The sequence below is a fragment of the Thamnophis elegans genome, chromosome 7, assembly GCF_009769535.1.
Source record: "Thamnophis elegans isolate rThaEle1 chromosome 7, rThaEle1.pri, whole genome shotgun sequence".
NCBI lineage: Eukaryota > Metazoa > Chordata > Lepidosauria > Squamata > Colubridae > Thamnophis > Thamnophis elegans.
In genome coordinates, this window is record NC_045547.1 from 74682914 (window position 1) to 74697404 (window position 14491).

The window sequence follows — 14491 nt, forward strand, 5'->3', positions numbered from 1 at the left end:
GGCCGAAACTGGGACAAGTAATGGGAGCTCACTCCGTTACGTGGCGCTAGGGATTCGAACCGCCGAACAGCCGACCTTTCTGATCGACAAGCTCAGCGTCTTAGCCACTGAGCCACGGCATCCCTCATCCTTAAGTAATAGTTGGGTGCAAATTGAGAAATGGATATTCTGATTCCGTTTTCAAAACTTAAATTCACGAAGCTGGTGAACAGTTCTGCTTTTTGCGCTGAAAGATGAAAACCTAATACACATGAAACAAGATTTAAAAATACAACATGGAAAGTGGTAGAATGCTGCTCCCCATTTGTTCATATTCAGTATTTCAGCTGCTTCTGACAATAATACAATAAGCAATTGTTTCTGAAATGTGATTGTTGCTGCCATCGGTCTTTTTCAGACTTGACAATCAGTTATTTTATTTTTTTTAAAGTTTCCTGAGCTATTCAGTTTTTATTTGGCGGGACTGCCACTTCCTAAGAGTTTCTTGTTCTTTTAATAACCGTTTCCATTTTCACCGTTCTTCTATGCGCAGCTACAAAGGGTTAGTTATCAGTAGAGATCATTATGAGATGTTGTATAAGCTTGGAAGTTCTTTTAAGGGAAAAAAACAACAACTGGGCAGCGATCCAACAGTTTAGAAGGCCAATTTCTTTACAGGTGTTTGCATATCAGTCCTGATCTGCTTCTTTGTTGTATAATAATCTGCAAAAAAAAAAAAAAATTGCATAAGTAAATAAATAAAAATCCACACCAACAAGTAACGGCAAGAAGGGATACATGGAAAGGTTTCTCCAGAGTGAACAGGGTGGAAATCTTATGAAAAAGGAGATGGGAGGGGAAAATAAACCCTACCTAAAAAATAAGCCCCAGTTAAGATAGTCAGACAAATGGATGCATTTTGTACGTCCGTTGCAACACCAACAAAAAAGACCTCACTTGAAAATAAGCCCTAATGCGTCTTTCGGAGCACAAATTGTCTTATTGGGGAGGGTCTTATATTTGGGGAAATATGGTAGGTGAGTTTTTCGGTAGGACTATCATTACATGCTGCAAAACGCAAAAGAAGCATTAGCAACAGTACTTGGACTTATATACCGCTTCACAGTGCTTTACAGCCCTCTCTAAGCGGTTTACAGAGTCAGCCTCTTGCCCCCAATAATCTAGGTCCTCATTTTACCCACCTCGGAAGGATGGAAGGCTGAGTCAACCTTGAACCTGGTGAGACTCGAACTGCCGAATTGCTGGCAGCCTGCAGTTAGTAAAATTAGCCTGCAGTACTGCGTTCTGACCACTGCGCCACCAAGGCTCATTAGGTGGGAACAAAGAGATCAAGAAAACAGAACCTCTTTCCTGTTCTTGTGACTTTTACACCCTGGATGGGGGCATCCCTAATCCACCTCTCTATGCAGAGTCAGGACTGAAATCCACCTTAAGGACCTCACCAAGGCCAGGTGTTAAGATCTTAATCTTCAGGGCCCCCTTTTAAAAATGTAGGCTGTTCCTGTTCATGCTTCCTATTGTGCCCCGCCAGCGGCCAGTGGAGCTGGCAGCAGATTTGGACAGTGAGTTCAGTTCAGTTCAGTTCAGTTTATTAAATTTATATGCTGCCCTTTTCCCCCGGAGGGGACTCAGGGTGGCTCACAACTCGAACCGGGGAGGGGGATACAGACAAAAGATTTAAAAAACAACAACATAACAATATATAATTTAAAACTCACAACAGTCATACCATTCGAGACGGGGGCAACGGTTCTTTAGCCCCAGGCCTGTCGGAACAACCAGGTTTTGAGGGCTTTGCGGAAGGCCTGGAGGATGGTGAGGGTTCGAATCTCCACGGGGAGTTCGTTCCAGAGGGTCAGAGCAGCCACAGAGAAGGCTCTCCTCCGGGTAGTCGCCAGTTGACACTGGCCGGCGGATGGGATTCGGAGGAGGCCTAATCTGTGGGATCTAATCGGTCTAGTGGAGATAATTGGCAGCAGGCGATCTCTCAAGTACCCAGGTCTAATACCATGAAGGGCTCTATAAGTAACGACTAGCGCCTTGAAGCGTATCCAGAGACCAATAGGCAGCCAGTGCAGCTCGCGGAGGATAGGTGTTACGTGGGTGAACCGAGGTACACCCACGATCGCTTGCGCGGCTGCATTCTGGACAAGCTGAAGTCTCCGAATACTCTTCAAGGGCTGCCCCATGTAGAGCACGTTGCAGTAGTGAGGAGTGAGGAGGTTGGGGAGGAACCTGGGCCAATCCTGAAGTCTCTGGAAGGCTCTGATGAGGGCTCTGTGTCAGAGGCAGAGAGGGGGTCAGGGCCGTCTGACAGTTATCAGCTGCCTTCAGAGTCAGACATCAGTGGGGCAGAAGAACAGCTGGAGCCTGTTCCCAGTGTGTGCATGCACAGAGTTGCCTGGAGAAGGGAACAGCTAAAGAACAGATGTCAACCTGGGAGTAAGGCCACAGGTAGACGATGAATGGCCCCTCCCAGAGGAAATAAAAGAGGAGCGAAAGGGGAGTGGAGTTTGCAGGAGACAATAAGTTCGCTTAATTTGTTTGTGACTCTCCGAGACTCTTGCCAAGTTTTGCAGATATCGACCTGGCAGTTCTCCAAGCCAGATAAGGTCTATGACTGTAAATCCTCCCTTGAAAGACTTTGCTAGATGGGAATGAGCAGAATTCAGTCAATTAATAAAAAGGGTTTTTGTCGGGTTAGTTCAATTCATGAGGGTGAAGATCTGTTCCTGACTTCTTGCCAAGTATTGTCTGCTACGGAGTGGCTTTTGGAAGATATCGGCCTGGCAGCTCTCCAAGCTTGATAAAGGCCTGTAGTTGTGAAATCTCTTGAAATCTTGAAATCTCTTGCTGGAGAGGAATTCACTTTAAACCAGGGGGTCTCCAACCTTGACAACTTTACGACGTGTGGACTTCAACTTGCAGAATTCCTCAGACAGCAGATGCTGGCTGAGGAATTACGGGAGTTGAGGTCCACACGTCCTAAAGTTGCCAAGGTTGGAGACCCCTCTTTTAAACTAAATAAAAGGGGTTTTATCGGGACAAGGAGTCGGCTTCATGCTTTTGGGAAGCCTAGGTCAGAACAGCTCCTGCCATTTACCCTTTCAGCTCGTGGAATTGCAACCTGAATCTGAAGAGCCTGCACTGAAAACGGCGCCTGGATCTACATACCTGTCAAATACGTCTGTCTTCGCTTCTTCCCGAGTGTCACAGTTTTGATCGCTCTGCCTCTTTCCGCCTCTCTCCCCAGGAGGCGAACTTTCCCTTCTCTGTCCACAGTCCTGTTCGCGGGCTGCAGAGGTGGGCGAGACTCCCGGGCCACGTGCGTGTGGTAGAAGGCGGGGACCTCGTGGCCCTGCAGCTCTTCCCACTGGAGGAGACCCATGATGGGAACGTCCTGGGAGAAGTCGAAGTTCCACCTTTGCTTCGCCTGTTCCATGCTGGACCTCATCATGCTCTGGAACTCCTGCAGCAAATGGTCGTGATCCACTGGTCCAAAAAGATTCCTCCTGGTGGGGGCTGTTTTGGCTGAAATCAGGTCCATCTTCTCTCTCCCGTCCGGCCTATCGTTGAAAAGAGCGTCAAATACCCAGGACCTGTTGAGAAGAAAACAAACTCAGTTTTGGTTTCTTTGATTCACAAAAGGGGATTAAGTACTGAGGTTCAGTGTCCGAGATTCTCCACTCCTGGTAGTAGGGGAAATACTTTAGAGCAGTGTTTTACAACCTGCTGGCTGGGGAATTCTGAAGTCCACACTTCTTAAAGATGTCAAAGATGAGAAATATTGCCTTAGACTAGTGGTATCCAACATGGCCGCCAGGCCCCAGAGGGGGGAAATTTGATTTTTAATGGGGGCAATTTGAACCTTGTTTAAACCAACTTTTTAGGCTTCCTCCATATGAGTAGGGTTTACTTTTTGAGTAAAGTAAGATTTATATGTTAAGGGGGGGAGGCAATCAGGATTTTAGATATGCTTAGGTGGGGCATGGCCAAAAAAAGGTTGGGAACCACTGACTAAGGAGTCCTTCCGTTCCTTTCCCTTCCCTTTCCTGCCCTTCTTTTCCTTTCCTTTCGCTTCCCTTTCCTTTCTTCCCTCGCTCCACATTCTAATATCCCTCCCTACTTGGAACAGCTTATATCCTCCGATGTTACCTTAACAGTTCCTAGGTTCTTGGTTAGGACTCGAGCTGTTGAGCTACCAACCAGCACCAAAGGCTTTGAATCTCACCAAAGATTAACATAATAATAATAATAATAATAATAATAATAAGGAGGAGGAGGAGGAGGAGGAAGGAGGAAGAAGAGAAGGAGACTCGAGCTGTTGAGCTATCAACCAGCCCCAAAGGCTGTGAATCTCACCAAAGATTAACCACATAATAATCAGTTCCTAGGTCCTTGGTTAGGACTCGAGCTGTTGAACTACTAACCAGCCGCAAAGGCTGTGAATCTCACTAAAGATTAAATAATAATAATAATTCTATTCATTTCCCCCTCCTAACATATCTTCTAATGAAGATATATTATTGCTTATAATAATCGTAACAATCATACTAATCATCATCATATTGTTTACATTACTCCACATTTCAATCCCACTATCACAACTACCACTTCCACACTTTTGGCCATAACCTAAGGTTCCCCCTCATCCCCCAGCCTTCTTATCTTAGGGCTGAACATTCAGGATGCCTTCATCCTGCCCCCACCCCCCAACTGACATCATCCCTGTCATCCTTCTCCTTCCCTTGGGGTGGATCAGCCAGCTGGCCCTGTCTTGAGACGGGGTGGGTGGTGGGTGGGAGGACGATGATGACCAAATCAAGTCTCTTACAACGTCCTACCTGTCAACAATTACTTCAGCTTCGACCACAATAATACATGGGCAAACAATCGATACAAACTCAAGGTAAACCACTCCAAACTCAATTGCAAAAAATACGACTTCAACAACAGAGTGATCGACACCTGGAATGCTCTACCTGACTCTGTTGTTACTTCCTCAAATCCCCACAGCTTCAACCTCAAACTGTCTACCGTGGACCTCACCCCATTCCTAAGAGGTCCGTAAAGGGGGCGTGCATAAGCGCACCAGCGTGCCTACTGTCCCTGTCCTACTATCCCCATTTATTTGTATTCATTTCCTTGTTCATGTCCATGTTCCTACTTATGCATGTTATCTCGTAAATGTTTGATAAACTAAATGAATAAATAAATAACATAAATAAGTAAACACAACCTTGATGCAGCCCTCAATGAAATCGAGTTTGACACCCCTGATCTAGCCTGCAGAAGGGTCCCACACTTGAATTCCCTGCGTTCCAGGGAGGTTATGAGAAGCCACAATGACATCATACTCATCTTGATGTCATGGTGTGCAGGACTCCACTTGTCTTTCCTGGCTCCCTTTGGTCCCCATTTCCTGTGTTCATGTCTATGTTTATACTTTATACCTGTTACCTGGCACATATTTGACAAAATAAATAAATAAATAAAATAAATAAACCTATAGAGAGAAGATAGAAACAAATTGGAGTATTATAAAGTGTGGAGCAGATGGTATAAATCAGGGGTAGTCAACCTTTTTATACCTACCACCCACTTTTGTATCTCTGTTAGTAGTAAAATTTTCTAACCACACCGGTTCCACAGTAATGGTGATTTTATGAAAACCTAATGAAAATGTTTTTAAATAATGCTATGAATTTTTTTTAAAAAGTCAATTAAATTAAAAAAAAGGAAAGTCCTTCAGTATCGGACAAAACCCCTACCGCCCACCATGAAAGCTGGAACGCCCACTAGTGGGTGGTAGGGACCAGGTTGACTACCACTGGTATAAATGGTTGGACGATAGACACAAGGTACTGTATAAGAATTAAGTATTATCTACAACAAGTATGATAACACTGTATAGAACTGAAAATATGATTATAAGAGCCGAGGTGGCGTAGTGGTTAGGGTGCAGTACTGCAGGCCACTACAGCTGACTGCTATCTGCAGTTCAGCGGTTCAAATCTCACCGGCTCAGGGTTGACTCAGCCTTCCATCCTTCCGAGGTGGGTGAAATGAGGACCCAGACTGTGGGGGCGATATGCTGACTCTGTAAACCGCTTAGAGAGGGCTGGAAGCCCTATGAAGCGGTATATAAGTTTATTTAAATAATAAATAATAAAATAATTATATTATTATATTCTAAGTGACTATATAATATAGAGTATATTAGAGAATGTAGAAATAGAACTTATGTAAATATGAATGATATTAATGATACTGAAACGGACTGGCTGTAATGAGTGGAAATTTGTGTTTTGTTTTTTTGTTTAAATAAATTCAATAAACATTATTTAAAAAATAAAAATAAAACCAAGCCTGCCGCTCATGGCTTTGCGAAGTCACCGATCACCCCATGAAGCCCTCTCCCATTCCAGGACAGCCCCCCCGCCTTTCACAAAATTCCCCCCCAAGTTTCTGGGGCTCCAACCTGACTCTTGCCGCTCCGGATCCACCCTCCAGCTGTTGAAAACGGCTCTGGCTGAACCCGCTGGGAAGATGATGTGCCTTCAAAGTCCTTCCCAGCTTAGCCTCCCTCTGGCATCTCCTGGTGGTTCCCCATCCAAGGACCCAAATCCAGAGCCAGGCAAGCTCAGCCGGGCCACTGAAGGTGCTTCCACTCGGGCTGGGAGAAGAACGTCTCTGCGCGGTCGAGGCTGTCGAGAAGGGAAGGGAAGGGCGCCAGCGGTTGCGCAGCCAGCCAGCGGCGCTTCCGAGGGGCCGGGCTCGTCAGTTGCCCAAGCGGGCCATCCCTTTCTCTTCGCGGTTCTTGCGGCGGGAAACTCCCCGCCCCGGCGACGTGAAGCGCGGCCGCCCAAGCGCGCAGCTCCGCGCCAGCCCGCGAAAGTCGATATCCCCCGCGGGAGCGCGGCCCCGGCTTTGAATCCCGGACGCGTTGTTTTCATGGGGGAGGTGGTTCTGAAGGAAAGCAGCGGGACTGGGAGACGTAAACGGGACATGTTACAATACAATATAATAGCAGAGTTGGAAGGGACCTTGGAGGTCTTCTAGTCCAACCCCCTGCCTAGGCAGGAAACCCTATACCGTTTCAGACAAATGGCTATCAAACATCTTCTTAAAGACTTCCAGTGTTGGGGCATTCACAACTTCTGGAGGCAACTTCTGTTCCACGGATTAATTGTTCTCACTATCAGGAAATTTCTCCTCAGTTCTAAGTTGCTTCTCTCCTTGATTAGTTTCCACCCATTGCTTCTTGTTCTGTCCTCAGGTGCTTTGGAGAATAGTTTGACTCACTCTTCTTTGTGGCAGACCCTGAGATATTGGAAGACTGCTGTCATGTCTCCCCTAGTCCTTCTTTTCATTAAACTAGACATACCCAGTTCCTGCAAGTGTTCTTCATATGTTTTAGCCTCCAGTCCCCTAATCATCTTTGTTGCTCTTCTCTGCACTCTTTCTAGAGTCTCCACATTTTTCTACATCGTGGCGACCAAAACTGAATGCCGTATTCCAAGTGTGCCCTTACCAAGGCATTATAAAGTAGTATTAACACTTCACCTGATCTTGATTCTATCCCTCAATGTTGGTTCCTGGCACCTGAGCTCGTGGTTGTCTACCAACAGAGAAGCCCTGCCGGATTTAGCAGGATGCTGCTCCCCTTCTTTTGTTGCTTTGGGTTGCCATGACAACAAGCATAGGAGTAATACTTGAGTAGCAACAGTAACTGAAACTGATTCTCACCACCTTCCCCTGCGCTACAGAAGAACCTCCCAAGAGCAGGTAAATTGCCTGACTGTCAAAAGCGACAAACCTTGATTTTTCTCATTCAAGGTGTTAGTGCAGTGATGGCGAAACCTTTCGGCACCAAGTGCCCAAACTGGAATGTGTACTCATGCCTGTTTTTTTGGCCCTTTATGGCCATTTTCCAAGCCGTTTTTGGGGCGTTTTCAGGCCGTTTTTGTGCCAAAAATGCCCTAAAAAAACCCAGCCTGAAAACAGGCCAAAAAGACCAGGATGCCTGTTTTGGGGGCATTTTTCTGGCCATTTTCTGGTGCTCCAGCACTCATCAAAACTAGCTGGAAACCAGAAGAGCAGCTGGCAACGGTGCACGCAGGTTCACCAACATGGTGCTAGTGCCAGGCACAACTCTATCACTCCTTCACGTCAAAATGTTCCTTCCTTCCTTCCTTCCTTCCTTTCCTCCCTCCCTCCCTCCCTTATTTATATCCCATCTATATTATTTTTACAAATAACTCTAGGTGACAAACATCTCCCTCCTCCTATTTTTCCCACAACAACAACCCTGTGAGGTTGGGCTGAGAGAGATAATGACTGGACCAAACTCACCCAACTGGCTTTCATACTAAGGTGGGACTTGAACTCACAACCCCCCACTTTCTAGCATGGTGTGTCCCCCACGAGACCAAGCTGGCTTCCTTGCATCGCATGCCGTCTTTCTTCTTTCTTTACTTTATTGTCATTGTACGTATATTTACTTACTTACTTACTTACTTACTTACTTACTTACTTATTTATTTATTTATTAGACTTATATACCGCTTCATAGGGCTTTCAGCCCTCTCTAAACGGTTTACAGAGTCAGCATATTGCCCCCACAGTCTGGGTCCTCATTTCACCCACCTCAGAAGGATGGAAGGCTGAGTCAACCTTGAGCCGGTGAGATTTGAACCGCTGAACTGCAGAGAACAGTCAGCTGAAGTGGCCTGCAGTACTGCACCCTAACCACTGCGCCACCTTGTGCATTTTACACATACAATGGAATCCACATAACACCCAGAGACCAGGCCCAACACACATAACAATCCCCAAACACACCCCCACCTACCAAAAAATTCCCCACCCCCTAAACCACCCAAGTATCCACACAACAGATCAAGCAGGGCTGTCCAACAGCTCACTGATGGTGGCCCTTTAGTTCATTGTTGAGTGCAATGATAGCTCTGGGATAAAAGCTATTCAGAAGAAGTGAGGTCCTAGTTTTAATTGTTTCTGTATCTTCTGCCAGAAGGCAACAGTCTAAAAAGATTTTAAGGAGGATGGGAAGAGTCTCTGAGAATGTGATGCAACTTCCTCAAACAGATTGATTAGAGCAGTGTTTCTCAACCTTGGCAACTTGAAGATGTTCGAACTTCAACTCCCAGAATTCCCCAGCCAGCATTCTCTGGCTGGGGAATTCTGGGAGTTGAAGTCCGGACATCTTCAAGTTGCCAAGGTTGAGAAACACTGGATTAGATTAAATTTACCGTGGCACGCCAAAACTGCGGTAGACTACAGCGCGCCCGACGAAAGCGCATACGTGACGTCATCAGCAGCGCGACAAATAAAATTAAAAATAAATTAAATTAAAATTAAAATAAAATTAAAGCAAGCCGATTCACATAAAGGTAAGGGTTAGGTTTAGGGTTAGGTTAAGGGTTAGGGTTAGGGGTACGTTAAGCGTTAGGGTTAGGTTTAGGGTTAGGTTAAGGGTTAGCGTTAGGTTTAGCATTAGGTTAAGGGTTAGGTTTAGGGTTAGGTTTAGGGTTAGGTTAAGGGTTAGGGTTAGGGTTAGGTTTGGGGGGGTTAGGTTTAGATTTACGCATTAATTTTAAGTTTACCGGTCACAGCGTGCTGTTTTTGTCGCGCTGTGATGACGTCACATACGCGCTTTCGTCGAGCGCGCTTTAGTCTACCGCGGTTTTGTGGTGGAACCAGATTTACTGCCCTAATCAAAGGAGTTATGTGCCTACCTAGAGTGGTGGAAGATATCCTTAATTCACTTGGAGATCATGGCTCTGGAGGCCACTGTGTCTGGGCAAGGCTGCCAGCCTAGAACCCACCTTCAACTGGATTTTCGGGTTTTCTTTGAAGACATTTCACTTCTCATCCAAGAAGCTCCTTCAGCTTCTTGGTTGAGAGCTTCTTCAGCTTCTTTGAGAGCCAAAGAAGCTTCTTGGGTGAGAAGACAAAGTTCTTCAAGGAAAAACCAGAAAGCCCAGTTGCCTCTTGAAAAAACACCTTTGAGACAACCATGACTTGGATGACTAAGAATCTCCATGGCCACCTTCAACTGCTTCTTCTTAAGCTACGTGGAATCTTAGGCTAACCAGGAAGTGGTGGAATCACCTGGAAAGCCCCTGAAACAGGTCATCCAAGGCACTGGTAGGTCAATTTGGGTTCTTTGTTCTGGAAGCACGCCTTCTCCCTAGAAAATCCCCATTGGCAAACCAGCTGCATTTACAGGAGGGTTCCTGTAAACGCAGCTGGTTCGCCAATAGGGATTTTGGCAGGAAATCTCCAGGTAAGGATAATCCAAGCCTGGAAATCCAAGAAAAAGGGAAGTTAGGAAATCAAATCTATTTTCACTTCTGGGTAGTTTTGAGCTCCGTTTTCGCTGGCAGAGGGCTGCAGGAGGCTGTCACGGGCAAAAACGGATATTAAGCTGGCCATGCCCATCCTGGCCATGCTATCCTCAGCCCCCAAGGTCAACCCCAGAGCTCACTGTAACAGCATTGCCAAAAAGAGTTTAAGAGTTGTTAACCTAATTTTGTGAAGCTTCTTCTCCGGTAACATTGTACTGCATACAAAACCTTTGCCAGACCAATTCTCGAATACAGCTAGTCTGCCTGTAATCCACACTGTATATCAGACATTAATACAATTGAGCGAGTCCAGAGGTATTTCACGAGAAGAGTCCTCCACTCCTCTACTCACAATAGAATCCCTTATGCCACCAGGCTCAAAATTTTGGGCTTGGACAACCTGGAACTACGCCGCCTATGGTCAAACCTAAGCATAGGACACAAAATTATCTGCTACGATGTCCTACCTGTCAATGACTTCTTCAGCTTCAACTTCAATAATACTCGGGCAAACAATCGATGCAAACTCAAGGTTAACCGCTCCAAACTCGATTGCAGAAAATACGACTTCAGCAACAGAGTGGTCAACGCCTGGAATGTTCTACCTGACTCTGTTGTTACTTCCTCAAACCCCCACAGCTTCAACCTCAAACTGTCTACTGTGGACCTCACCCCATTCCTAAGAGGTCCGTAAAGGGGGTGTGCATAAGCGCACCAGCGTGCCTACTGTCCCTGTCCTACTCTCCCCATTTATTTGTATTCATTTCCTTATTCATGTCCATGTTCCTACTTATACATGTTATCTCGTAAATGTTTGATAAACTAAATGAATAAATAAATAAATAACACAAATAAGTAAACACAACCTTGATGCAGCCCTCAATGAAATCGAGTTTGACACCGCTGATCTAGCCTGCAGAAGGGTCCCACACTTGAATTCCCTGCGTTCCGGGGAGGTTATGAGAAGCCACAATGACATCATACTCATCTTGATGTCATGGTGTGCAGGACTCCACTTGTCTTTCCTGGCTCCCTTCTCCTGAAGTGCAACTGCCTGCAGAAGATTTATTTGGTCTCTGACCTGCCTTCTCCAACAGGTGCCCTCCAGGTCTGTTGGCTTCCCGCTCCTACAATTCCCAGTTATTATTAACTGCACTGCTTGAGAAGCAAGATCCAGATGTCAAGTGTCAAGGAATCATCTCTTCAAGATCACTGAGTCGTCTTAAATTTCCCCTCTCAAAGAGAGAGATTGTGTGGTCTCACCAACTGACATCAGCCGACCTCAACTGATCTTGAAAAACTTAAGCAGAATCAGGCATGGTTAGACCTTTCAGGAGGTGACCAGGGAATCTTGGAGTGGGTAGGTAAATTGGATATTTTTAAAAATGTAAACATTTTTAAAGTCTCAGTGGACAACAAGTTAAATATGAGTTGGCAGTGTGCGGTGGCAGCCAAAAAAGCCAACACAATCCTAACAGAAGGATTGCATTAACAGAAGGATACAATCAAGATCAAAGGAGGTAACTAATACCACTCTATAAAGCCTTAGTAAGACCACACCTAGAATACTGCACCCAGTTTTGGTCACCACACCATATAAAAGATGTTGAGATTCTAGAAAGAGTGCAGAGAAGAGCAACCAAGATGATTAGGGGACTGGAGGCTAAAACATATGATGAATGATTGCAGTAACTGGGCATGGCTAGTCTAGTGAAGAGAAGGACCAGGGGAGACATGATAGCAGTCTTCCAATATTTGAGGGGCTGCACCAGAGAGGAGGGGGTCGAGCTATTTTTCCAAAGCACCTGCAGGCCCTACTAGCAACAATGGATGGAAACTAATCAAGGAGAGTTTCCACCTGGAAATAAGGAGAACTTTTCTGACAGTGAGAACAATCAACCCATGGAACAGAAGTTGCCTTCAGAAGTTGTGGAAGCTTCATCAGTGGAGGCTTTAAGAAGACTCACCTCTCCTCTCCTCTCTCCTCTTCTTTCATCTCCTCTATCCTCTCCTTTCCTCTCTCCTCTCCTCTCTCCTCTCCTCTCTTTTATCCTCCCCTCTATCCTCTCCTTTCCTCTCTCCTCTCCTCTCTCGTCTCCTTTCCTCTATCCTCTCCTCTCCTCTATTCGCTCCTCTCCTTTCCTCTCCTCTCTTCTATCTTCTATCCTCTCCTCTCCTCTATCCTTTCCTCCTCTCTATCCTCCTCTCTATCCTCTCCTCTCTCCTCTCCTCTCTCCTCTCTTCTATCCTCTATCCTCTCCTCTCCTCTATCCTCTCCTCTATCCTCTCCTCTCTTCTATCCTCTCTCCTCTCCTCTCCTCTATTCTCTCCTCTCTTTTATCCTCCCCTCTATCCTCTCCTCTCCTTTCTCCTCTCCTCTATCCCCTCTTCTATCCTCTTTCCTCTCTCCTCTCCTCTATTCTCTCCTCCTCTCCTCTCCTTTCCTCTATCCTATCCTCTCCTCTATTCGCTCCTCTCCTCTCTCCTCTCCTCTCCTCTCTCCTCTCTTCTATCTTCTATCCTCTCCTCTCCTCTATCCTCCTCTCTATCCTCTCCTCTCTCCTCTCCTCTCTCCTCTCTTCTATCCTCTATCCTCTCCTCTCCTCTATCCTCTCCTCTATCCTCTCCTCTCTTCTATCCTCTATCTTCTCCTCTCCTCTTCTTTTATTGCAGGAGCCTTCAAAGTCCACAGCTGGCATTATCGTGGCCAAGAGCAGAAGATTGAACTCAATGGTGTGGGGGGGGGCGCGTTCCCCTGGCCCTGGGATCCCTCTCACCACCACCGTTTCCCACCGCCGCCTCACCCCCCATCCCCAGCCTACTCTCCCCTAAGACCACCGGGTGGCCCCAACACCGGCCTTGCGGCTGATCCGGCGCTACCACCCAGATCTCCCTTCCTTCCAGCCGCGGGACCGTGCCAAAAAAAGGGGGGGCTCAGTTACTCACCTCCAAGCCGCACCCCTCTGTCACCTCCTCCTCCTCCTCCTGGAACGGCGGGATCCGGAGCCGCTGGGGATCCGCGCAACGCGCAGCAAGAAGCCCGGCCACTTTCAAATTTCGCGGGGCGCCGCCGCAGCACCTTCCCCTCCGCGGTCCTTCAGGCGGCGGGCGGAGAAGAGAGCCGGGCTCGCTGCCTCCTTCGCGTCCTCCTCCTCCTCGCTCGGCTACTCCTCGTCGTTTCTGCCACTCCCCTCCCACTATGTCCCCCACCCCACCCGACCCCACCCCTCCACCCCGCCTGGGGGTTTGCAACAGATTTGCAAATCTGTTGCTTTGCTCCGCGCTTGATTAAACTTTCCCATTCCGGGCTCCGGGCCAAGCCCCCGGTGGCACGTGGATTTGCAACGTGACTCCTTCCCACCCACCCACCCCCTTCCCACCCCCCTTCCAGGATTGGGAAACTTTTGCCAAATAAAGCAAAGCAGAGAGCCAAAAACAAAAAAGCAACGCACTCGCCTGGAGAGGGAGGGAGGGAGGTGGGGGTGGGTCGTTTTGCAAAGCGTTGCACAAGCCTCAAGGGAAGAGAAATTTACAAGAAGGTGAGGCGGAAATAACCAGCTGGGAGTAGGTTGGGAACATCCCGATTTGGGGCTGTGGTTGTTGTTGCCCGCATGAATTGATATCACCGTTCCCGGAGTGGGGAAACAAAACAGATCCCAGGAGGCGAAAAGGAATTCATGCAGTTCAGATCAGGACTGGGGATGGGGAGGCTCCAGGATTTTCATTCAAAGGTTTGGCTGCCAAACAAACAAAAAATAACGAATTCTCCTTCAGAACAAAAATAGCTAAAGACAGGTTGTTGTTAGATGCGAAGTTGTGTCTGACCCATCAACCCATGGACAATGTTCTTCCAGGCCTTCCTGTCCTCTACCATCCTCTGGAGTCCATTTAAGCTCAGCCGACTGCTTCTGGGACTCCATCCATCCACCTCATTCTCTGTCGTCCCCTTCTCCTTCTTTTGCCCTCCATCGTTCCCAGCATTCGGCTCTTCTCCAGGGAGTCCTTCCTTCTCATTAGGTGGCCAAAGTCTTTGAGTTTCCTCTTCAGGATCTGGCCTTCTAAAGAGCAGTCAGGGTTGATCTCCTCTAGGACTGACAGTTTGGATCGCCTTGCAGTCCAAG

General features: G+C 47.0%; 1 protein-coding gene across 1 annotated transcript; it reads right to left on the minus strand.

The window, feature by feature from the left end:
* Positions 1–525: 525 nt before the first annotated feature.
* On the minus strand, positions 526–13551 carry LOC116511489 (cyclin-dependent kinase inhibitor 1-like). The gene is made up of 3 exons (XM_032221556.1): positions 13317–13551; positions 3175–3599; positions 526–702 (listed from the first exon to the last, which is right to left on the minus strand). The coding sequence occupies exons 2-3, from the start codon at positions 3545–3547 to the stop codon at positions 635–637; spliced, it is 441 nt and encodes a 146-aa protein (XP_032077447.1). The 5' UTR covers positions 3548–3599; positions 13317–13551; the 3' UTR covers positions 526–634.
* Positions 13552–14491: the final 940 nt, after the last annotated feature.